The following is a 26,840-nucleotide window of genomic DNA, read 5'->3' as shown; positions in this document are numbered from 1 at the left end:
CAAGTCTTTAATAGGACCAGCCAGAACCTCTCTGAGCTTCCTCAGTATCCTGGGATGGATCCCTTTTGGTCCCATCGCTTTGTCCACCTTCAGTTTTTCAAGTTGCTCATAAACACTCTCCTCCATAAACGGCGCAGAATCTACTCCATTTTCTCATGTAAATTTGCCAGACAATCTCGGTCCTTCTCCAGGATTTTCTTCGGTGAACACAGAACAGAAGTATTTGTTTAGCACATTTGCTTTTTCCTCATCACTCTCCACATATCGGTTCCCAGCATCTTTTAGTTTAGCAATTCCATTTTTCACCTTCCTCCTTTCACTAATATATCTGACAGTGACCTTCCCTGTATCATAGGGGTCTAGCAGGGATGTAAGGGAAGAAAAGTGAAGCCAGATAAGGAGAAGCAGTTTATAAAACCTTATGGGAAAGGGACACCTGAAAACCTGGCTTCCCCCTACCACCAACTCCCACCATATTTCCTTTTTAATTTTGTAAACCGTGTCGAGCTCTGTATTTATAGAGAAGATGTGATATATAAGCTTAAGGTTTAAGTTAGTTTAGATCTTATGCTGGATCCTAAATTGTATAGCCAACCAATGATATTTCAGGAAAAGGCGAACGACGTGATCGCTTATGTGGGCATGAGACAAAAGGACAGATGTGGGCATGAGCTATATTTTGGACAGATTGTAATCTTTTCAAGAGGCTGTGGGGAAACCTGAGTAAATTAGATTGTAATTTATCTCCTTAACTGATATGAACTATAGGCTCTGAACCTGCAAAACCGGGCTAGATTCCCACTTCCGCTCTTCGTGGCTCTGGACAAATAATTTAACCCTCTATTGTTCCAGGTACAAAACCCACTAGGTATCTGCATATAATATAAATCTATGACTTACAAAATGAGTTCAGTTACATCTACACTGTATCAATCTGTAATTATATTTTATACCTCACCTATCTCAGGGCATATCTGCTGCCAGGGCTAGGAAGATCCCAAATCTGGATTGTGACACCTCACTGAACTTATCAGGACCAGTAACTCCTCCTTCAGACCTGAGAATGGCTGATGCTCAGCCTTCCTACGAAAACAAGGAACCTAGAAGACCATCCAAGGTCTCGGATCAAGCTGAATTTCTGATGGTCTCTTTTCCAACATCAACACCATCTCTGGAGAGTAGTGCAGGAAAGCCATAAGAGGATAAGAAAAAGTGGTAATTTTGGATACTCACTGCTGCAAGGAAGTATTTTTCATAGACTTTCCTACTTCAACCTTGATGCCACCTTTGATTAAACCACTGGTGGTAACTATGGATTGACTTTGGACTGGCATCAAATCACTTTCAGGTTTGTTCCTCATTTCTGACTCTCACTATCAAGTTTAAGTTTTCAAGTTTTTTAATTAAAATTTTGATTCAATTGCAATATCTTGATTAAAAGCAATGTACAAAATAAGAATTCAAACTAACTAAACTAAACCTTAAGTTTGTATACCGCATCATCTCCACAGAAGTAGAGCTCAGCACGGTTTACAGTAATTGATATAGAAAGAAACTACAATGAAAAGTAGAAGGGCTTAGAAAGAGAGGCTTAGAGGGAATTAGTAAATCGATGAGGGAGAGGTCATTGCATTTTGGAGAAGAGCCAAGTTTTCAGATGTTTTCGGAAGAGTTGGAGGGAGGACAGGCACCGAAGCGAGGTGGTAAAATTGTTCCAGAGTTCGGTGATCCTGAAGGAGAGGGAAGTCCCTAGTTTTCCTGCATGGGATATGCCTTTTATAGAGGGGAAGGATAGTTTGAATTTTTGAGTGGTTCTGGTGGTGTTGGGATTAGAGGAGTTCCAAGATAGTGGAAAAAGGGGAGGCAGGATACCGTGTAGAGACTTGAAGGTTAGGCAGGCGCATTTGTAGTGAACCCTAAGGATTACTGGGAGCCAGTGAAGCTTAGACAGAAGCGGGGAGACGTGGTCAAATTTGCTTTTTGCGAAGATTAATTTAGCCGCAGTGTTCTGGATCCACTGGAGTCTGTGAAGGCTTTTCTTTGTCAGGCTTAAGTAGATAGAGTTACAGTAATCCAGTCTGGAAAGAATGATGGATTGTACGAGGACAGCAAAGTGATGATGATGGAAGCAGGATCTCACTTTCCTTAACATGTGAAGATTGAAAAAGCATTCAATATATTTAAGCATTCCTAAAAACAATGACACAGACGAACTTGCACACGAGGAATGTGGGAAGAACTACAATGAATATAGAAAAGAAAAACAAATAGGTCAACATAAAAGGAGAGGTCAAAAGGATTTATTGTTCATTTCCTTGAGAGTGGGAGCCTTTAAAGAATCAAGTTTTTCAAAAGCCTCTTTGTAGAGTCAACATTTTAGTATTCCTTTATACCTAATTAAGAGTTTTTTCTTACTTTATGTAAACCAGCAACGCATTCCAAATTTGTGGTGCTGTAACCAAGAAGATCCTTCTAGTAAAGTTCAGGAACTGGAAACCTGCTTAAATTTACAGGCTTCCAGGATAGATGGAATAAGTGTGACTGTCTCAGAATTGAAGAGTTCTGAAACTATCATGGCTCAAGATAGGAACATGCTTTTGAGAAAGATTGAACACCTGCAGAATGGTTATAAAAACTCAAATTTAAGGCGATTAAACTTTCCTCAATTTAATATTGCCTCTGCAAAAGATCTGTTCTATTGATTGTTTTGGGGTTTTTTTATTTAGTTTTTTTAATGCCAACAAAAAGTGCAATACAATTTACATACAAATAATAATAATCATCAAATAAGCACTTATAAACAATCAGAATCTATATAAATAAAAATTCCCTCTTCCATCCATAATTACCATACCAAAATATATACCCCCCCACCCACTCCCACCCTCCCTGGATGTGTGGGTGCAATACAACGGAAAATAAAGATAAACAGCAACTATAACAAATCTACAAAAGTCATCAATAGACCCCCCCAAACCAATTTGAATATCTTATTATGCCCCAGCAAGTCAGCATTCATTTTCTCATACTTATAAGGTAAGCATAAGCTCACCCACCAGAAAGGAAAACTAAGGCGATCCCAATTCTTCTAATTGTGAGTAATCATTTCAATGGTTATCCCGGTCATAATTAGGAAAAGCCGGCATTTATAGCGGTCCATGTGGGGCTTAATATGCAGTAACATTCCACATATGACTACCTCATACGTCAATGGAACTGATGCCTCCAGAATGGTATTAAACTGTCCCCATATTGACTTCCAGAAGTTAAGTATCAAAGGACAATAGAACAGCAGATGATCCAGTGTCCCTACATCAAGATGACAGTGCCAGCATCTATTAAGTTAGAACTGTCTATTCTATTGTATTGATTGTTAAAATTGGTTCTCAAATATCCATAAGCTGCTCTTCCACCTGCTCACCTTTACCTACTTCTGATAGAAGTTTGGATAGTTCAGGAATTTTGGAATCTTCTGAGTGAGATTTCCACTATAAACACAGTGCTGATAACTTTTGTGTTTCAGTAAGATAAAGATGCAGTGCTTAGATTATATAATAGAACTTCGGATCCTTTATTTCTGGGTGGCAAAGTCTAAGTCTTTCCAGGTGGACTCAAGTTAGAAGAATGACATTTTTGGAAATGTGACAGGCTTTCCTATCTTTGGGAGTTATTGTTCAATTCCCATTTCCCTACAAATGTGTGATACCACTCGACAACAGTAAGTAAACCACTACAGAATGTGGTAGTTTTCATCAAGGCCAAAAAGAGCACAAATAGGCTTTTTATTTGATAAAATGTATTTATCACTCATTACCGCATTTTTGGAAGGATTCGATTTACCGTAAATCTGATAAAGTCTGTTAAGCAGGCTCCTTCCTGAATTTAATATCAGCCTTGGCAAAAAAAAAAAAAAAAAACCCCAAATCCCAGACATTGTTATCCTGGAACACAAAAGCACAATCCAGTTGAAATTATACAAATCAACACTTTCTTTACACCTGTCTGTTTGTTTATTAAAAATGTGATATACTGCCTTTCCACTACTGCAAACAAAGTAATTTACATGATAAATTAGTAAACAGAGCACAGATAAAAAAAGATGGCATATTGTATATCGTTGTATCAAATAATGTCATGCAGAAAGAAAAATCAGAAACTTAAAAACTGAGGACCAGATGCACAAAGCTCTGACACCACGGTAAAAAAAATACTGCGGTGGGAGCAATTTTTTATTTTTACTGGCGATGCTCAGCAGAATAGCATGCAAATTATATGCCAGTAGAAGGGGGAGGGGCCTATGGGCCAGATTCGCTAGACACAGCTCCTCCCTCCAGTCAAGATTGCTCTCCCTACCCCGATCAACTCAGCCACAGGAGGCACTGATGGGAAAGTAAGCTTACAACAGCTCAGACCCTTACATTAAAGTTTGCATAGGAACCAATGCGTTTCCCTGCTGGGGCATTACATAGAATGCTCATTTGAATACTAATGAGCTTCTTGTAATGCATTACCATAGGATTCTCAGTGGCTGCTAGGACAATCAGTAGCAGCCGTGGAGAACCCTTTTGCGCATTGAGAGGACGGTTTTCCTGCAGTAAAAATGGGTACCAGAAAAGATCGGCACTAAAGCCCCGATTCTATAAACGGTGTCTAACTCCTAGACACCATTTGACATGGTTGTCAATCAACCTCTAGGCCCACCCCCAGGCCCACCTAGTCCCACCCATCCCCTGCCCGGTTACGCCCCATCCCCGCCCCCAATCCTGCTCTAGCCCCGTCGGGCAGGAGGAAATCTGCACATGCATGGATTTCCTCCTGCCCGGACATCTGGTAACCCTACCTCTAGGTGCCATCTATAGAATCATGCCTAGCAGCCCCTAAGCATTCTTAGGTGCTGGTAGGCATTGAATACTTAGGTACACCGCCATTTAGGCCAGGGTTTTCTTGGCCTAAATGAGTGCGCCTAAGTTGGATGCCTACCAGTGCCTGTCATTCCATAGCCAAACTCCGCTCTGGATCTGACTACTTGCCATGTAGGTGCCTCAGTGTAGACACCTACCTTGAACTGGTAGGCACCTACCAGCAAATTCATTTTTAAAATTGGTTTTAAATGCTGTTTTCAATTATTAGCGCTGATTAAGGCAATTAAATTAGGCACCTAGATCGGCTAGCTGTGCCGATCGAGGAATCAGGGCCTAAGCACTGTTCTATAAGGGGTGCATTCCCTTTATAAAATTGTGCTTAGCACCTATACTCATGGCCTAAGTTTGGGCCCAGACGTATGACTGCTGAAACTCGGTATAATTCCTGGCACCACACTGTACTCAACTTTTAGGTTTGATCCTGATCCATCCATACCCCTCCCAAGGCTGTGCCCCCTTTTCAGATACGTGCTGTGGGCATTGGGCATCCAGCATTATTCAATTAAATTATGCATATATCTTGGGATTGCATCCAGGGCAGGATTAATTCTTCGAGGGCCCCTAGGCACACAAGTACACTGGTGTGGCATCTGTCTTCTTCCATCTCTCCCTCCCTCCCAGCAGAATTTAGCATCTCTCTCTCTCCTCCTTTCCTCCCCTCAGATCTGGTATCTATCTCCTTCCTCCTTTCCTCCTCCCAGGGCTGGTATCTGTCTCTTCCCCTTCCCCCCATGTTCTGGCATCTCTCTCTCTCTCTCCTCTCCCTTCCTCCTTTTCTTCGCTGCTCTTCCTTCTCAATTTATTTTCTGCCTCTGTTTAAATTCCTTCTTACTAGTCAGTCCTCAATTTCCCTCTTTCATTGTGTCTACCTACAGCTTGCCACCTCTTTCCTTCACCCCTTCCAGTATCTAACTCTTCCCCCAATCCAGCATGTACCCTTTTTTCTCTCTCCTTCCCACTTCCTTCCAGCGACTGCTCCCCTCTCTCACCCCACACTTCCATTCATCATCTGCTCTCCTCTCTCATCCCCCTTTCCATTCAGTGTCTGTCCCACTCTCTCACCCCCCTACTTCCATTCAGCGTCTGTCCCCTCTTTCTCCACACAATAAACCTAAAGCACCACTCAATCTCTTCCCCTTATCGGGCTATCTCACTCCCTTCCCCTCACCTTTGCAGACACTTTCCAAAACCACAAGTTCTCTCTCTCAGACAGGCCCTGATGGGGAAGCCATTCTCACTAGTTGCATGCAGCTGCCCCGAAACTTCTCTGATGCAACTTCCGGTTTCTGTCAGATCGCATCAGAGGACAAGCCTCAGGGCAACCACGCGTGTACAACTAGTGAGAATGGCTGCTGCATCAGGGCCCTTCTGAGAGAGAAAACTGGTTTGGAAAAGTGCCGCGAAGATGAGGGGAAGGGAGGGAGATGGCCCTACAAGGGGAAGAGATGCCCAGACAGTGGCAGCTGCCCTGTTTGCCCTACCCTAACACCAACCCTGGTCATAGCACCACACCGTCAGGCTCCCCTGATGATTTTGGGCCCACCCTTTATTCCGGCCTTGAGTGCCTCCAACTTTGGGCATCATATCTGGGTGTCGTATGTAGAATCTGGGGCACAATGTTTTGTGCATGCTAATTCACATGTTAACACTTACCACTATGGCGCCTAGCAACACCTAAGTGCTCTTGATAACTGCTAGGCATGATTCTATAAGCAGCGCCTAGCAGTTGATTGACAGCTTTGCAGAATTGCGCCATTTATAGAATCTGGTCCTACTTGAAGACATGCTAACAGCATAAATGGAAGTTAACACACGTTAATTACCATGTGCTCACCACATTATGCAGTCCTTGCTCAATCTCTGCCCAAGTTCCTGCCTCCAACACAATAATGTTCTTGGTATACTCTTTATTGAGATCCGATAATAGAGATCCAATTTGGGCAAATATGTCCACTTTAAAGAGCACAATTGGTAGCTGACCCGACACGGTCTGTGTTTCGGCTGGCACTAGCCTTCTTCAGGGGCCCTAAGAGAGTGACATAATTGTAAATGAGTGTGTAAGGGATTAATAGAAAAAAATGGGTAAATGGTGCTACCGTGATGTTGTGTGTGATGCCGAAAACGAAGTTTATCGTGAAATAGTGGCTCCACCATGAATATGAATCCAGTGAGATATCATACGTAGATGTATCATATTTAAAAAGATTCTGGTGAAATATCATATTTAACAGGATTGAAAATGTGTCTTGTGAAAAACTTCTCCAGAACACAAAGTTGGGAGGGTCTAGCAAGCAGCTGTACCAATCTGGAGTCTGTTGATTTAAGGCTAAGAAACACGGAGAGGGGGAGGGGGGTGTTCTTGAGGGAAGGATGCAGATACTTAATTCATCAATTGTAGCTAAAGTATTTTCTCCAGCTGTAGCGCTTTCTAATTGCTTCATATATTTATAAGACATTTCCTGTGGCAGTTGTGAAGCTCCAGCAACACTGAGGATATATAATTCACATCCTGAAGTATCCTGTTAAATTCCACATCATCTGCGAAGTCCCTACTCTTAAAGAACAACTTATAACTTAATATGTATTATTTGTCTTCCTAACTGATTTCTCGGCAGGTGGTCTGTCAAGAATTTGACGGCTCATTGTGCGGGAAGGTATAAAGTAATCATGCTTGAGCATTTCATCTACGACTGCAAATTATTACAACCCTTTTCTATTGTCAGCTTTAAAGACTGGCTCAAGTCTCAACTCTATATCCACCACGTGTTTCAGAGAGCAATTACAGAGTGACTGGTGTCTACCAGAGGTTTTGCATTACAGTAAATTAAAAACAGACTTAATATGGAACACATACTTAGAGGTAAAGGTGTCAGGAGAAACATTGCCCTGCTTTTATGAATTTAATTACAAGCAGATTGCTTCAGTTCTCTTTCTTTACAGATGTAAATTAAAAAAAAAAAGCCATATTCCCTGCTGTTGACAGATGCTGCTTTAACTACTGCACAGACACTGCTTCTTGCTCATTCCACTAGGAAAATCTCAAGAACAATAGCTACTGGTGGCACAAGTATTGTGGATCCCAGTGCAAACACCGAGTGCTAGAAATTATAACTGTAACGAAAGCTGGCAGTCGCAGGGTCTGCCTTTTCACTTATGCTGGGAGGAGGCTGTCAAAAGATAAAAGCAGATATTGCAGACCCAGCATAGCTGGAGTTAGAATGTCAAAGACAGAATATGGACAGTAGAGCAGAAACCACTAGACCATTCCAGGTATGAAAATGTGCATAACATAAGAATTGCCCAAAGGTCCATCAAGTCCAGCATCCTGTTACCAACAATGGCCAACCTAGGCCCCAAGTACCAGGCAGAAACCCAAAGAGTAGCAACATTCCAGAGCTGAGATTATGATGTCATAATGCCTCGTTTCTCCAATGCCTAAAACCAACCTCATTAGTGATGTCACTTTGGTTTGATTGTCCTATACTTGGCTCACATAAGAACATAAGAGCTGCTATACTGGGACAGAACGAAGGTCCATCAAGCCCAGTATCCTGTTTCCAACAGTGGCCAACCCAGGTCCCAAGTACCAGGCAGAAACCCAAAGAGTAGCAACATTCCAGAGCTGAGATTATGATGTCATAATGCCTCGTTTCACCAATGCCTAAAACCAACCTCATTAGTGATGTCACTTTGGTTTGATTGTCCTATACTTGGCTCACATAAGAACATAAGAGCTGCTATACTGGGACAGAACGAAGGTCCATCAAGCCCAGTATCCAGTTTCCAACAGTGGCCAACCCAGGTCCCAAGTACCAGGCAGAAACCCAAAGAGTAGCAACATTCCAGAGCTGAGATTATGATGTCATAATGCCTCGTTTCACCAATGCCTAAAACCAACCTCATTAGTGATGTCACTTTGGTTTGATTGTCCTATACTTGGCTCACATAAGAACATAAGAGCTGCTATACTGGGACAGAACGAAGGTCCATCAAGCCCAGTATCCAGTTTCCAACAGTGGCCAACCCAGGTCCCAAGTACCAGGCAGAAACCCAAAGAGTAGCAACATTTCAGAGCTGAGATTATGATGTCATAATGCCTCGTTTCACCAATGCCTAAAACCAACCTCATTAGTGATGTCACTATGGTTTGATTGTCCTATACTTGGCTCACATAAGAACATAAGAGCTGCTATACTGGGACAGAACGAAGGTCCATCAAGCCCAGTATCCTGTTTCCAACAGTGGCCAACCCAGGTCCCAAGTACCAGGCAGAAACCCAAAGAGTAGCAACATTCCAGAGCTATGACCTCACAATGCAAGTGTTAAGAGCTTTAGCCTATAAGGGAGATGAGGAGATAGTGGATGCTGCGGATGGGCAGACTGGATGGGCCATTTGGCCTTTATTTGCCATCATATTTCTATGCTTCTATGCACTGACCACTAGGCTTGTTGCACTATTAGGAATGGCCATAATACCCGAGATAGGCACCTATCCAAGTCTATAACAGATAGGTGCCTTTCGCCTGGTGCTTAGTGGCAAATAATGCCTTAGTGAGCATTTTTACTTAAGCCCCCCTAAACATGATCCTCCAAAATCTTAGGTGCATGAAATGTAGGCCTTTACAAACCTTGCCTACATTTGAGGTGCCGCTACGGTCCCTAAGTGTAATTGACACGTGGTCGGTGCCTATTTTTTTAGGCACTGGCCAATTTAGGCACTGTTTATAGAATCAGCACCTTAATGCCTAACTTTAGGCAACCATTTATAGAATGAGGGGGTTAAAGCCTTTTGTAAATGAAGAAAAAGCCTTTTATAAAATTGTGCAGTGGCAAACTTTATTGGCCAGGGTGGAATCAAGATGATGCCTGTAGTACATGTCTAGCCCTCTCACTTGATCAATAGAGTGAACAAGAAAGGCAAGCCGAGGGTGTTTCCCTCCGAGCCCCAGCTGCAGCTTACTTCAGTCATTTCTGGACCAATGGATTCTTACTTAAAGCGTGAGTGCCAGAGTCCTCTAGCTCTCAGTGAATTGTCGGGTTTACGGACACTGTGGCCAAAAGCAGCTTCACCTGATAGTGGCATAGGCATCTCTCTTACTCCCGATTTATGATCCCCCCCTCCCTGCCTCAGCTTCTCCTGCTGAGAACGCTAGGCCCAGACCCAGATGCTTGGCGGGCATCGTTACATATTTCTGGGCCACAACAGAAGGACCCGACATCAGAGGAGAATGTTGCTTTTCTTTCTCTAGGTCAGTGTCTCGCAAACTTTTCCCACCGTGGCAGACTAAACTCAGGGCAGCGTCTACTGGTTTTTGTCTACAGGGCCACGTCTACAGGGCCTCTGAGCACGCGCAGATGTCAACTAGTGATGTCATCACACTGACGTCCGCACATGCTCAGAGGCCCTGTAGACCTGGCCCTGAGCTCAGGGTCTTCCAAACCCCAGACAAACTGCCGGGTTTTGGAAATCCCTCTATCGCTGAGGAAGGGGGGAGGGGAGGGGAGAGGAGGAGAGGCACTAGCACCGGTGCCGGCGGTGACTGACTTGTTTCTTTCACAGCACACCTGGAATCTCACCGCAGCACAAAGTTTACGATACACTGCTCTAGGTAAACAGTCAGCGGTAGCGAAAGCAGGAGTAGCTGCCAAACTGGGAACAGAAGTTCTGTCTACTGTGTGCAGAACTGCATCTTTGCTGGTAATGGTTCCAGTTCCAGAAATTCTTCTTCAAAAGACCTCCAGTCTTTACACTTGAGTCAATTTGGTCTGGATAAAGTGCTCGCAGTGCAGTTCGCTGCTTTAACTTTGAATGTTCAGGCTACAGTAATATGTCCTTTACTGATAAATTTTCAAAACCAAATGAGATAGATCAGATTCTAGATGAACATACTGTTCAAATTAAATCTATTCAAGGGGTGAATGCATCTCTGATTAAGGAAAATTCCCTGTTGAGGGGGAGGATTGAAAACCTGGAAAATAATATGAGATTTCCTAATCTTCGTGTTATTAACTTTCCTAAACATCTGCATGCAATACCAAGAGATATGTTTAAGCATTATTTGAAATAGATTTTACTGCTTCAAGAGGAATCTATTGCTCCAATAATTTGTGCTTGTTATTTACAGAAGGCTAAGAAAGAGACGCTTCAAGGACAAGAGGACTTAAATCCTGAAACTGATGCTTTGAATTTTTTTTTTTTAATATAAATTTTTCACAGCACAGTTCATTTAAAAAAATGAAATTTTAACAATTAAAAAAACAGAAATATTTCTTACAAAAATTTATGAGAGGACATACTTCCATTTCTATAGGAAACAAAGGAAATAGAGGAAACCTCTCTAATTGAAATACATTTCTCCCTCGGTATTCGCAGGGGAAAGGGGCAGAGCTGGACCGCGAATTGAGAAAAACCGTGAATAACTTCTCGTACGGCTCTGACCCACCCCTGCCTCCCTCCCGCCTTACCCCTGGCATCCTGGCCTTACCTGGTGGTCTAGCAGGCTTTCAGGGCAGGAGCGATCTTCCTACGCCCCGTGCAGATCGCCAATAGGAAATGACTGCCGTGAGTTCCCATAGTCTCTCGAGACTATGACAGAAGTTCACGGCAGCCATTTCCTATTGGCGATCTAAAAACAAAAGGAAATGACCCCGAAATATCCACAAAGAAGAAAATCAAGTTTCAAGTTTATTAGGTGACTTGATTAATCGCTTAATCAGAATTTCTAAGCGATGTACACTTTAAAATTCACATTTGTTTAGGGGACAATACAATACGTACAAATACTTAAATAGGGCTAATTTACATTAAATTAACATTACAAAACAATGGGTAAGGAGGGAAGAAATACAATTCTTAAAGTAAAGAAAAGACATTAAGGGAAAATACAAAGGGGTAATAATTAACAAAAGTATAGCAAAGTTAAATAAGACAATAAAATAGTAAAATTAGGTTGCAAAATCCAGAGAAAACCAAAAAAACTCTGAGGAGTGACGATGTTTCTAAATGGACTTTATTTGAAAGTATCAAAGTTCCAAAGGTACACTGAAATCATCCACATAAAATAAATTCATCCACATAAAAATAATTTCAACCACATAAAAGCCTTAAAGGACCTAGTCCGCTAGGGATACAGGACCCAACACGGTACGCGTTTCGACAAAAAGTCTTCTTCAGGGGTCCCTGGGGGGTCCTATAAAGGTGAGTATGTGGGAAAGACTTCATTTCACAATGGTGCAATATAAGTACAGCTACCTTAGATGAGCTAGTCCCAATACAAACAAAAAACAGAATCAGGAGACGATCAGACAAATGGTTTGATAACGAACTACTCCTATTCAAAAGACAATGCAGACGACTAGAAAGAAAATGGAGAAAAAGTAACCAAGAACACACAAAAGCAGCATGGAAAAAACTAACCAACAATACAAGCTAAAAGTAAAAGAAAAAAGAAAGACATACTATACTAACCAAATAGGCATAGAAGCCCAAGACACATATAAAAGCCTAACTATTCGAGGCTTGTGCGGATGGGAATCAGATGGTTTGCGGGGACGGGGACTGAGCTCACAGGGACAGGGTGAAGATGAGGCCCGAGCCTGCGGGGACGGAGCAGGTACGGGAACCAAGCTCGCTGTTGTGACAGGGCAGAGATGGGGACAAATTTTTCCCCATGTTATTCTCTAATCCCAGCCTGCTCCCTCTGACTCTGGGCAAGTAACTTAATCCTCCATTGCCCTAGGCACGATAGCTAGATTGGGACAGATAGGGAAAATACTTAACAGTACCTGATTACTATTCAATATATTATAGACCGCTCTGAGTGGATCTCTTCATGAAAAGGCAGTTAATAAATACAAAAAAATAAATGTATTGAATTGAGGAATTGCCAGGTGATTCAATGTTCCGGTTTGAAAATGTTCATGTTTTGATTCCGTTTCCTTTGTTCTCGTTGCCTACTGTCAGGATTGTGTGTTTAATTTTTTTTTTTTTTTATTGCACTTTGCTACCTTGAAAGAGCTGAATGGAAGACCTGATTTTATGATGACTTGAGTACCCAGCTGCAAAAGTCACATCATAGTCCTTTCCAAAGAAGCATAAGTGGCTGCTCTTGTCCTACTTCTGAACAGTTGTACTATTTTGAAGAGGGTCATTTGGACCTCATGTGGATCATCAGTGCACTGCATGACACGCTGTGCTTGAAAATTCATTTTGGGTGCAAAAAGCAAACGTTTTATCTGTAAATTAAATGTAGCCTGACTCACCCACCAGGGGTCTTTGCCAGAAAAAAAAAACAAAAAACCTGCAGTTTTGTGATGTGGCTTATCTAAACCAGTGTCCAACCCCCTCTTCTACAAAACTGCGCTAGCGGTTTTTAGCGCAGAGAGCTGCGCTGAATGGCCCGCACTGCTCCCGACGCTCATAGAGTTCCTATGCGCGTTGTGAGCAGCGCGGGACTTTCAGCGCGGCTCCCCACACTAGAAACTGCTAGCACAGTTTCGTAGAAGAGGGGTTAAGGTGATCGATAAATAATATCTAAGTAGTCCAAGCACTTTAATCAGCCTTTATATTAATATAAATCATTTACCTGTACTGCTCACTTTATTCTAAAGTGACCCTATCCAGGATTCCTTGAAAACTATGCAATGTTTAGAAAATGTCTTTATCCAATCTTATAATCTCATAAATTAGTTTAGTCGTAACCCCTCGCAGTGTTCAGAAAGTAACCTCGTGTAACCATTTATTGTAATTCTATGAATGTAATCTGCATTTTGTAATTCTATGAATGTAAACTATAACCCATTCTGAGCTCTTTGGAGAGGACAGGATATAAAACCAAATACATTACATACCAAATTTTCAGCACCAAAGTAACCTGCCTTCTTGGAACAGAACACAAATCTCTAAATGCAGTTATTTTTCAGAAGGAACAGAGCGTCCAGTATTACTGATGATATCAAAGTGCTGATTCTCTATAGAGGTCACCAGCAGCCAGGGCAGGGCAGGATTAAGGCATGGGCTTACCGCCGCCCTGTCAGATGTGTTAATTCAATGCTTCCCAAGGCATGCGCCTCTTCATTGCTTTCCAAGGTGGAAGATGAGAGTTAGATGATCTGGGGACATGAAGGTTTATTCGAGAGACTGTCTACAAAATTATTTTTAAATATGTGTATGCATATCTACTATAATAAAACCCTAAGCGCACATGCGCACTCTTACCAGCGTGTTCCATTTTCCGCCTTCAGTAGGTCTCCACAAGTAGGAGTGCACATGCGTGCTTAGCTGTGGCAGTGGCCGATTGATGGAGGCAGAAAACATCCCCCCTCCCTCACCCACTGCCAGAGAAACATCGCTATGGCTTGCTGCATTGGACCGCGAGAAGGTCGTTGGGAGTGCTGGCGGCGGTCGCGTGCACAGAATTGGCGCTCGGGGGCAAGGAAAATGGGAGATGGGTCTTATTTGCACTCTTATACCTGGTGGCCGCCAGACAAATTGGAAACTGCTGGCCTCCCTGCTCTCCACCTCGCGCAGAGCTCCATCCAGGAAAAACAGCACTAACGGCCGAAGTTATTTTTAAGATTAAAGGTGCTGCGGCGGCTCCTCTCACGAGCCGCACCTGCGTCGGAGAAGGCTTCCGACGCAGGCAGCGATCATGAGAGGAGCCGCGGTGGCACCTTTAAACTTAAAAATAAATTGCTACCGGTAGTGCCGTTTTTCCTGCTGTGCCCTCTCTTTCAGTGAATGAAACATAGTGGCACCGAACAGTTTTGTTGAAGCAGCCAATTTGACATCAGTGTGTCTATTCTGGAGGAGTGAGATCTCCTTGACCACAGTGAGTGTGATGGTAGGCCAGACCATGGGAAGCAAGGGGGGGGGCTCAGGGGGAAATGCTGCTGCTGCTGCACAGGGACCTGGAGGGGAAGGGAAACACCGCTGCTGCTGCTCAGAGAAGTGGAGGGGGAGAAAAATACTGCTGCTGTTGCTGCACAAGGAAGTGGGGTAGGGGGAAGGAAATACTGCTGCAAAGGGAAATGGAGGGGGAGGGAATGCTGCAGCAGCTGCTGTACATGGATATGAGGGGGAGGGAAATGCTGCTGCATAGGGAAGTGGGGTGGGAGGAGGGAAATGCTGCTGCACAGGGAAATGGAGGGGGAGGGAATGCTGCTGTGGCTGCTGCACAGGGAAGTGGGGTGGGGGGAGGGAAATGCTGCTGCACAGGGAAATGGAGGGGGAGGGATTGCTACATAGGGGGCAGGGAGAGAGACAGAAAAAAAGACAAACAGACAGTGGGAGGGAGGTAGATAGAAGAAAGGAAGAAAGACACAGGGGCAGGAAGAGGGACAGAAAGACGGACAGAGAAAGGGGGCCAGGGAGAGAGAAATACAGCAGGAGGTAAAGAGACAGAAAGAAAGAAAGACAGACATCTATTCTAGCACCTGTTAATGAAGCGGGCTTAAAGATTAGTGTATATATATATATATATATATATATATATATATATATATAGCTTGTCACCGTGCGTCACCAGGCCGGGCCCAAGGGGGAATGGCTGAGAGATCCCAGAGCACACGGCACTGACTGAGCGGATTATCAGTTCTTAATTGGAGTTGGTGGATCAAGTAAGATAAACACTCAGTTTGCTTCCAACTCAAAATACTTTATTTCATTAGGAACTGCAGTTTCCCCTAAACCCCAAATTGCACTCATAGTTCAAAAGAAAACGTGTATTTCACAGATACAGTCCAACATGACTCTACTATTCCAGTGCTATAGTCAATGGATCTCAAAATACTTTCATGCAATTTGAATCAGTCCCTTGCTCACAATGATTTCTGGCAGCTTCAGACTGGATCTTGCCTCTAAGCTCCTTGGATGCAGAGCTCAGGGCAGAAGGGACATCCTCCCACAATGACCGCTGGCTGTGGTCCCTCACAAACTAGGACCCCCAATCCAGTATATGAGAAAAACCCAAAAAGGAAAAATATCTCAAACCTACTACAAGGGCTGTGCAGTGCTAACTGCCACAGCCTAAAAAACTCTGGTTCTTGCACAAGCAGGATGCAAGAACCCTCACAAGCTGTAAAGGCTTACAGTAAACGTTCTTTAACTTAAGTTTACAGAGACAGCCAGCCCCATAACTTAGCCCCATAAACTAGCAAATCATTTTACTTCCCAGTTTTGCTATTTGTCCAAGTCTCAGCATGACCTCAGTTAAACCCCATCTGTTTCCATGTCCCACAGGTCAGTGTCAACATTTCCCTCCTTAAAGTCCATGACTTCCTCAGGGTCTAAATAATCTTCATTATCTGAAGCTTCACTCATGAAATCTTCTAACATTTCAGATTCCATATAACTAGGTCTGACCTGGGTGTTAGGCTGAGGTATGCTGCTGCGAGTCCTAGGAACTGGTCTTCCTTCACCGTTCTGTTTCTTCGCCAGTGTGGGTTGGTTCAGTGGCTGCCTCCTCTCTGAGCACTGCTGCTGGTCCTTATATAACTCAGGATAATGAGCTACAGGTGTTGCTTGATCCTGGCTAAAGTGAGGGCTAGAATGTTCCTGGTGTCGCCTGGAATTGTGTCCCCCATGAATGTTATGAATTGTCTGGTCCACCTTCCCCCCAGGAACACTATCCTGAGTCCAATTAGTTCCACCTGCCCAGGCAAAAACAAATAGGTACTTTCTTGCTCCGGACTAAACCTTCCCTGTCTGGCTTTAGTTCTGGGTTCAGGTGTTGGTGTAGGTAGTGTTCTTTCCTTTTGGGAGGGTATTTATCCCTGCCTAGCCCTAGGCGTCGGCATCTTTTCACTACCTGGCTCAGTCACAGGCTCCGGAGTAATCGGAGGAAATACTTTTTTACAGAAAGGGTAGTAGAGACGTGGAACAGTCTCCCAGAAGAGGTGGTGAAGACAGAAACTGTATCTGAATTCAAGAGGGCATGGGATAGGCACGTGGGATCTCTCGGAGAGAGAAAGAGATAATGGTTACTGCGGATGGGCTAACTATATGGGCCATTTGGCCTTTATCGGTCATCATGTTTCTATGTTTCATCAAACACGCTTGCCTTACCATTTTTGCCAAGTCATTTCATACTATAGTAGCCATGTTTTGTTATACTATATTTACCATGTTATGTTTTGCCAAACTATGCTCACCATGCTGTCTCACCATACCATGTTTTATTATATTATGTTTCTACTATTCTTTAACTATCTCCCTCTTCTACGAAACTGCGATAGCAGTTTCTAGCGTGGGGAGCCGTGCTGAATGGCTCGCACTGCTCCCGATGCTCATAGAGTTCCTAGGAACATCTGGAGCAGTTTCGTAAAAGAGGGGGTATATTTTGCCATTTTGTCAGACAATGTTTATCATGCTATCTTTTACCATACTATATCTGTGAGTGTGATGCAGTGGTTAGAGCTGAAGCCTTGGCATCCTGAGGTTGTGGGTTCAAACCCACGCTGCTCCTTGCGACCCTGGGTAGGTCACCTGATCCCCCATTACTCCAGGTACCCACCAGGACAGACAGAGAAAAATGCTTGAGTATCTGAATGAATTCATGTAAACCGTTCTGAGCTCCCCTGGGAGAACAGTATAGAAAATTGACCAAATATATTTTCCACGAGAGAGTTGAGGTCATACCCCACTAGAATCATGGTTTCCATCTTAGTAGTTTTCTTAGAAACTTGAAATAGTCTTGGATTTGTACAATCTGTTATTATGGGCTGTTAATTATCCCTTTAGGTGCCTCTTTTCCATTTCCATGATGGTACAATTTGTAGTGCCAAATTCTGCCTTATTATAGGCAAATGTTTATGTTCTGTACTCATCTGTATTCCTGGCATCCTTGCTGGCTACTGTAACAGGCCAGTTCTACAGTGGGGAAAGTATGTGAAACTGGGACATCTAGATCCCACTAGAGAGCCAGGATATATATGTCTAAAATTTAAAAAAATGTGCTATGGCAAGGAGATGTTGTCTGGTCTTGTCTGGGATAGGACTAGAGTAGGACAAAAAGATATACATGCACTCCCCATTTCAGAAGAAGAAAGCACGTTCAAATCCGCCAACATGGAGGTAAAAGCTTACATCATCTCCCAGTCCTTATGTGGTACAGCATTCCACCGGAGGGAATATGGGAGGGGGAGGGGCTCCTTTAAGCCCCCCCCCCTCCCGTGTTTATTGTCCCTTTTCACCCAATGAGATAAAAGAAGGGCTATTGGCTTCTGTGGCGGCTTTGGAAAAAAATTAATGTGTGTGTTTCTAAAATGGCTGACATAAATGTTTATGTTCCACCACAGACACATAAATGTTGGTATTTTAGAACAGATCTATCCACTCAACAACACAGAAGAAACTAAATATATTTACTTTGTTCTATGTTTTTGAGTGGATAGATCTGTCCCTAGCATCTGCAGGAGTATTTTTAAAGGTGAATTATAAATATGAAATGAAATTACTTGAAAGGAATTTTAACTCCTGAAATCTAGTCAATCCAATAAATTTTTATCAACTTATATTCTTGTTTGTTAGCTTTAATTTGATAACCTGTTATTTCTAAGCTCACAGGGCAAGCGCCTCACATATGAAATGCATCTAGCCATGACTAACTGAAAGCACTGAATTCCTAGAATAGCTGACGCGAGCACCACCATTTTAAAACCAGTCCAGCAGCCATCAGTTGATTCTGTTGTGCTCTTGTCTAAATAGTTTGCTTCTGACTGTTTAATTGTAGGCTTTTACAACCACTACTATTCTTTAGCTTGCGGTTTGCTCTGTGAATTACAATACACTCGGGTTGGTTTTTTGTTTTTTTTTCTCCCTAGCATCTGCAGGAGTATCAGTGAAATCTCACAAACTTTATTATTAAAGCAAGGGGTAATGTCTCTTCCGCTTAACAAACCATAAATTACAGAGCAGGTCTGACAGTTGTCGAGACAGAGAGTCTCTCTCGTGCCCTTTTTTGTCTTTTGTGATTTCCTATACAGTATGTTTTCCTCTCAAGTTTGTTGCACATCAGCCTCATTGTCAGTTCTATCCAATTCTTGGTCAATTGTGTTCTGACTTTGTCACTATAGGTGGGGTAGGGAAGCTTATTCAATTAATAATAAAGAATTAGGAGGTCAAATTGACTTCTTATAACAGTGCGGTAAGTCTCCTGAAGATAATATTTCTAATAGATTATATCACGAAACTATCTAATATAATAAAGAGCTAGCCGCGCATGCGCACTCCTATTTGCGTGTTCTGTGCGTGTAGGTCTGTGGCCGAAGGAGTGCGCATGCGTGAGTCCCCAGCCTTGACCGCGGCTTGAGGCGTATGCGCCAGTTAGCTACATCGGGCGACAGGAGCGGCTCTGGCAGCGGATGGCGGGAGGAGGGCTCATGGTCCTGCCGCCGCTGCCACTCCTGTTTACAGTGGCCTGCACGTCGCCAACTCCCCCCTCCCGCAACAACCGCTACTGCTCATGTTCTTCCCCTCCCTCCAGTCACCGCTGCCATTCCTATTTAAAACGGCCTGCTGAGGTTCGCGGCTGGCTGTAGCGAACCTCGCAGGCCGCTCTCCACAAGGTAGCATGTTCCCTCTGACGTGATCGCGTCAGAGGGAACATGCTACTGAGGTGAACAGCGGCCTGCGAGGTTCGCTACAGCCGGCCGCGAACCTCAGCAGGCCGTTTTAAATAGGAATGGCAGCGGTGACTGGAGGGAAGGGAAGAATGGGAGGGGAAGAGGAAAAAGAAGGGCCATGGAGCAGGCAAGAAAGGGGGCTGTTTTGGTGGGAGGGTTGTGCTGAGTGCAGATAGCAATCATGGAGGGGGGGGAACAGAAAGGGGCCATGGAGCAGGTAGGCATTGCAGAACAGGGGGAGAGGGAAAGGAGGCTGCTTTGGGGGGAGGGGTGTGCTGGGGGCAGACAGCAATCAGGTGGGAGAGGAACAGAAGGGGGCCACGGAGCAGGTAGGCATTGCAGAACAGGGGGAGAGGGAAAGGGGGCTGCTTTGGCAAGCAGGGGGGCCAGGGAGACAGACAGAAAGAAAGACGGACGGACAGACAGGGGACCAGGGAGAGACACAGACACAAAGAATGACAGACAGACAGCGTCCAAGGAGAGAGAGACAAATAAAAAAAAACCCAGGAGGAAGGCAGTATGGAGTGCTGCTGGGAGGAGGGCTTTGAGCCGCACAAGACTGTCCCCAAAGCCCCTGCGGAGAGTTGGGCCAACCTCTCCTTCCTCACCGACGCCGAAGAAGCTGCAGGCCCTGCTCCCTGTCGCGCTCTGAGCACTCACGATTGGCTGAAGGGTGTCATGCCAGTGCTGCAGGTACAGGGGGATGCTTTTGTTGCAGAGGTGTGCTGGGGAGTAGACAGCTTTGCTCGGGGGGGAGGGGGAAGACACAAGGGGGTCAGGGAGAGGGAAAGGGGTATGCTGGGGGCAGACAGCTTTGCTCTGGGGGGGCGGGGGAATGACACAAGGACACAGACACAAAGAATGACACACAGGGGGCCAGTGAGCAGACAGAAAGGAAGACATTCAGGAGAGACAGCCAATATCCAAGGAGAGAAAAACAAATAAACATAGACAGACAGACAGCGGCCAAGGGGAGAGAGAGAAAGAAAGAAAGACAGACAGACGTACATTCTAGCACCCGTTAATGTAATGGGCTTAAAGACTAGTTGAAAATATAATTTTATTTAGTTCACATACACTCAGAATTGTGTAATTCAGCCAAGAGCCTGAGCTCCTATAGTCGAAACCACCACCCAATCACTGTGTGTGGAATCATGAAAACTGCTCTGTTCATTCAACTACGTACATTTGACAGAATAGAAGATTATTATTTAACCCAATTGGCATTTGAGCTGTTCAAGTCTTACTTGGGGTTCCTTGAAAAAGAAACTCGAAACATGGTCCATGTTGGGACCCGTTGAAAACCTTAAAAGTTAAGTGGGAACACCCCTCCTTTGCCATTGAATACATTCATTTTAACTTTTGACTAGCACTTGTATTCCCAAAAACTTTTTCACGATTCCATACACAGTGATTGGGTGGTGGGTTCGACTAGAGGAGCTCAGGCTCTTGGCCGAATTACACAATTCTGAGTCTATGTGAACTAGATAAAATTATATTTTTAAGTTTCATGATATAATCTATTAGAAATATATCTTCAGCAGTCTTACAGCAGTTGTGTTCTGAGCCAGGTTCAGAATTCCTTCATGTTATCTTAAGCTCATGGGCTACTCCTGAATTACCTTATAGAAAGGAAGCAATACAATAAGGAATGTTTAACCATTATAAGCAGCAGGCTCTATTACTAAAGTATTCAAATAGCAGATTTTTATATAGTCATAATATTATTTGAAGCCCTCAACAGTTCTGTTTTTTTGTGACCACTGTTAGAATTGATGGGTGCTTAGACTATTTTAAAGTTATTTCTGTTTGTTCTCTTAGGGTTGACGGAGCTGGCATCGTGCTTGTTGCAGGTTTCCGGATATTGCATGTTGTCGGGTGGGACTGTTTCAGCCATTATGCTGCGAGGTCTGTAGTTTCTGTTTATAGAGTAGGTTCTACTACTACTGCTACTATTAATTATTTCTATAGCGCTACCAGACGCACGCAGCACTGCACAGTGTCACAAAGAAGAAGAAAACAGTCCCTGCTCGAAAGAGCTTACGATCTAAACAGCCAAGACAGACAAACAGGATGTCATGGACACAGTTAAGGGGAACGGTTAATCTGCTGGCTGGGTTGGAGGGCAGAGGGGAGTACAGGACAATCAAGCCCTTGTGACATCACTGATGAGGTTGGCTCTTATTGGTGGAATGAGGCATTATGACATCACAATCTCAGCTCTGCTTCCCCAAGACTGAAACTCTTCACACTACTACTACTACTGTGAATTATTTCTAGAGCTTACAATCTAAACAGCCAAGATAGACAAACAGGATGTCATGGATACAGTTAAGGGGAATGGTTCAACTGGCTGGATTGGAGGGCAGAAGAGTAGGGTTAAGGACTGAAGGCTATATCAAAAAGGTGGGTTTTCAGTCTGCTTTTAAACAAGGGAAGGGGAATTGACGGACAGACTCGGGTAATTTATTCTAGGCATAGGGGGCAGCTAGATGAAAGGAATGAAGTCTGGAATTGGCAGTGGGGGAGAATGGTACAGCTAAGAGCGGCTTATCTGAGGAACAGAGTTCTCTGAGAGGTGTATAAGGCGAGAGAAGTGACTGGTTGGGGCTTTAGGTGAATGCGGCAGAAGAGCTCGTTGGTCACCGATTTGAATTTTGTTGGGAAAATCAGTTGGTTTCTTTCTCCCATAGGATGGAAAAGTCTCTGGTTTCTGATTATTGAAAATTGTTATTAATATATGTGTTTGTATGTAATAATTTTAATTTATTTGGAATTATTTTAGATCTTACAAACGTTATATTTGTTAGGATTTTAAATATTTATAGTGTGCATGCTATGTCACAGTTTTGTCCCCTAACTAGAGTTACCATGTGGCTCCAGAAAAAGGAGGATGGATTGACACATCCAGGTTTTACTTCCATTGAATTTTATTATAACTATTGCAATGCTAACCACGCACTTCCAAAATTGCCATGAGTTACTCCAATATAGAAGTCCTACAGGTAAAGTGGAACCAATATAATACAAATATTAAGGCACGTAATTTCAATGATATAGATGAGGATAATCATTTCCAAATCTCAGGTTATACGAATAACTATGAGGATTAAACTAGCCAATCTCTTTATCAGTCCAAACTATTTATATGCATATTCAATCTTTCATTTTCATAGTTTCCATACTTAATAGCAATTCTGTTATTCAACTTCTCATCTTATTGCAGCTTCGGTCTCAAGCGGCAACTCTTGATGTTTCGCCAGAGGCTGTCTCAAGGGATATTCCTTCTGCAGGGATTGTCCAAATCCTCAGCATTAATAGCCCCAGAGCCTATGACAATCTCAGCCTGCTCCTACAGAGGGAATATCCCTTGAGACAGCCTTTGGCGAAACGTGATATCATGTCAGGAGTTCCCGCTTGATACCGAAGCTACAATGAGATGAGAAGTTGAATAACAGAATTGCTATTAATTATGGAAACTATGAAAATGAAAGATTGAATATACATATAAATAGTTTGGCTGATAAAGAGATAGGCTAATTTAATCCTCATGGTTATTTGTATTACCTGAGGTAAACCACTGAAGACCAATATAATACAGGCATATAATTACAAATCTAGAGTGGAATTCAATTTAGGAGAGCCCACAATACCAAAGGATTTGTCTTATCAATTGTCTGTAATGTATTATTTTCTGTTTATTCTCAAGCAGTAGAAATTCTATTTGCTCTTCAACCCAATCAATGTAAAGCATAGACATCAGTGCCCTGCACTTTGCCCCAAAGAAATGAATGCTCCTTTCCATCCTGCATCTCGGAAGCTGAGCATACTGTGTTTGGTTTATGGAGTGAGAATATAGCATGAGACCACCCCCCCCCCCCCCAAAAAAAAAAAATATTCATAGCTATTAAACTGGCCAGAAATGGCCTCAGACTGGTTAAATATCATTTAACTGGCTAATTAGAATTTTCAGCGCAAGATTACTTGTTATCTCCACTGAATATTCACGGTTAGTAGCTAACATCTAACTGGCTATATTGTGCAATAACTGGCACATTTAGTGGGCAAATCGGACACATTAAGGGCTCCTTTTAAAAAGGAGCATTAGGGCCTTACTGCACAGAATAGCACGCACTAAATTGCCGCACGCGCTAGACCTTAACACCAGCACTGAGCTGGCGATAGTTCTAGAAGCGTAACGCGGGATTAGCACGTGCTAAAATCCTGCGAGCGCTGAAAACACTAGCGCACCTTAGTAAAAGGAGCCCTTTAGTGGGCAAATCGGACCACCTAAATACCAGTCCTATCTTTGCCCGTTATAACTTAACCAGTCAGCACTGAGTATCGACTTAACTGGTTAAATTATAGCCAGTCCCCTCCCCAAAAGATATTTAAATGCCAGTCACTGGAAAAAGCCCGGCCCTGAATATCCAGGCTCATCGCTGACTGCAGTAGGTGGGCTGCCTTCCACGGTCTGAATATTGAGCCCCCGTGTATTTCTTTGGGCAAAATAATCATATCATGGGGATGTGAAACGTGGGGGAGGGGGAAGGCAGGAAGGGTTGACTGCAATTTCCTTCTGTCCAATGGCATACCCAAGCTACTGTATAATACTTTCTCTTTGAAGTTCATGGTTAAAACGTTTACGAGGTCTTATACAAAGGCGCGCTAGCCGATTTAGCGTGCACTAGATATTAACACACGCTAAATGCTAATGCGCCCATTATATTCTATGGACGCATTAGCATGCGCTAAATCGGTTAGCACACCTTAGTAAAAGACCCCCATAATTAGCAGCAAAATTACTATATTTAAAGCTTCGTTCCTTGTCTGCAAAGTCTTTAACCAATGTTCTCACTTTCTCCATCAAACATCTTACCTATAACTTTCAGCTCAGTCGTTCGCCTTATCACCTTGCCTTCATATTTCAGCTCACAAGTATAGTTCCCTCGGTCTTCTTTCCGAACTTCTTGAATGAGGAGTTTATTCCCTTTTTGCACTATTTCGCTTCTCCATGTTTTCCGCTTACATTCCTGTGCAGAAAATAATTGCCAGACTTATTTGTAAATGTGGAGTTGAACAAGACATTTTTTTGTTGTTGTTGCTGCTTTAGATACGTACTTGATAAGCATCTGCTAAATGTAACAGGCTAACCACTTCAGAAAAAAAACCAAAATAACCTTTCCAGCCATGGTACAAATCAGAATTACTGAGCAGTACTGCAGATTTGAAATGTAGTTGCACAATATTATTATTATTTTTTTTTTTCTTCATCTATATATATAAAATCGGAGGTATGTATGTATGTGTGTATGTATGTATGTGCCGCGATCACGCAAAAACGGCTTGACCGATTTGAACGAAACTTGATATGCTGATCCCTCACTACCTGGGGTGATATGTTCTGTGGGTCACGCGGCCCACCTGCACACGTGGGCGGAGCTACAAACAGAAAATCTAATTTCACCCATTCAAGTCAATGGAAAAAATGTAAAAAGCTGTGGGACCGATTTGAACGAAACTTGGTATGCAGATCCCTCACTACCTGGTGTGATATGTTCTGGGGGTCTCGCGGCCCACCTGCACACGTGGGCGGAGCTACAAACAGAAAATCAGATTTCACCCATTCACGTCAATGGAAAAAATGTAAAAAGCTGTGTGACCGATTTGAACGAAACTTGGTATGCTGATCCCTCACTACCTGGGGTGATATGTTCTGGGGGTCTCGCGGCCCACCTGCACACGTGGGCGGAGCTACAAACAGAAAATCAGATTTCACCCATTCACGTCAATGGAAAAAATGTAAAAAGCTGTGTGACCGATTTGAACGAAACTTGGTATGCTGATCCCTCACTACCTGGGGTGATATGTTCTGGGGGTCTCGCGGCCCACCTGCACACGTGGGCGGAGCTACAAACAGAAAATCAGATTTCACCCATTCATGTCAATGGAAAAAATGTAAAAAGCTGCCATTCTCACAGTAATTCAAAAACGGCTTGACCGATTTGAACGAAACTTGGTATGCTGATCCCTCACTACCTGGGGTGATATGTTCTGGGGGTCTCACAGCCCACCTGCACACGTGGGTGGAGCTACAAACAGAAAATCAGATTTCACCCATTCATGTCAATGGAAAAAATGTAAAAAGCTGCCATTCTCACAGTAATTCAAAAACGACTTGTCCGATTTGAACGTAACTTGGTATGCAGATCCCTCACTACCTGGGGTGATATGTTCTGGGGGTCTCGCGGCACACCTGCACACGTGGGCGGAGCTACAAAGTGAAAATCAGATTTTACCCATTCATGTCAATGGAAAAAATGTAAAAAGCTGCCATGCTCACAGTAATTCAAAAACGACTTGCCCGATTTGAACGTAACTTGGTATGCAGATCCCTCACTACCTGGGGTGATATGTTCTGGGGGTCTCACGGCCCACCTGCACACGTGGGCGGAGCTACAAACAGAAAATCATATTTCACCCATTCATGTCAATGGAAAAAATGTACACAGCTGCCATTCTCACAGTAAATAATAAACGGCTTGACCGATTTGATCGAAACTTGGTATGCAGATCCCTCACTACCTGGGGTGATATGTTCTGGGGGTCTCTTCAACCAAGAATTTATATGTTCTTGCTCCTGGTGGTGAAACTAAAAATGTTGTTTATAATCAAGTTTTGTGTTTGTTGTATTGTATTCATTTTGTCAAATATTTCACATTATAATTTTAATATTGTATTTTTATAAAGCTGTAAAAATATAATTCCATTCACCACTATAAAGTTTCTTTATTTGAATCCATTTACTGTGTTATTGCTATAATTAAATACCTGTGCAACGCCGGGTCATCAGCTAGTTCATTTTAAAACTTTCAACAAGTAATTCATTATACAATCATATACACTATAATAATACTTATTAATCATACATTCACTGAAATCAAACTATAACTTCGCCCTCCCATCCTTCTTCCAATATAATTATATAATTTTATACATATAAAATCCTCCCACCCCCCTTATACTTCAATAATCAAAAGGAGAGAAATAAATTATTAATTACTCAATTATAATTAATCCTTACAATAATTTGTTAATGGCTCCCAGACCTCCATAAACATTTTAGAACTTCCTCGTTGGACAGCTATTATTTTCTCCATATTATTATTGATATCCATAAAAGTCAAATAATGATATGGTGTGCAAAGAATAGTGTCTACTGAAAACACAATTTTTCCAAACTTATTGCAAGTCATCTGATGGCTTGACAGCAGTTCAGCTAATGAAACCATTTTA

At 43.0% G+C, this 26,840-nt stretch overlaps 1 protein-coding gene across 2 annotated transcripts in view; it reads right to left on the bottom strand.

Annotated features, from left to right (window-relative positions):
• IL1RAPL2 (interleukin 1 receptor accessory protein like 2) overlaps positions 1–26,840 on the bottom strand; it is a 1,030,535-nt gene that overhangs the window by 453,762 nt on the left and 549,933 nt on the right. For both annotated transcript variants that reach the window (XM_033947208.1, XM_033947209.1), the window contains exon 5: positions 24,424–24,577. In XM_033947208.1, coding sequence (XP_033803099.1) covers positions 24,424–24,577 — 154 coding nt within the window. The remainder of the gene's footprint in view (positions 1–24,423; positions 24,578–26,840) is intronic.

Source organism: Geotrypetes seraphini, chromosome 5 (assembly GCF_902459505.1).
Source record: "Geotrypetes seraphini chromosome 5, aGeoSer1.1, whole genome shotgun sequence".
NCBI lineage: Eukaryota > Metazoa > Chordata > Amphibia > Gymnophiona > Dermophiidae > Geotrypetes > Geotrypetes seraphini.
The sequence above is the reverse complement of the archived record's forward strand: the minus strand, read 5'-3'. Positions and strand labels throughout refer to the sequence as shown.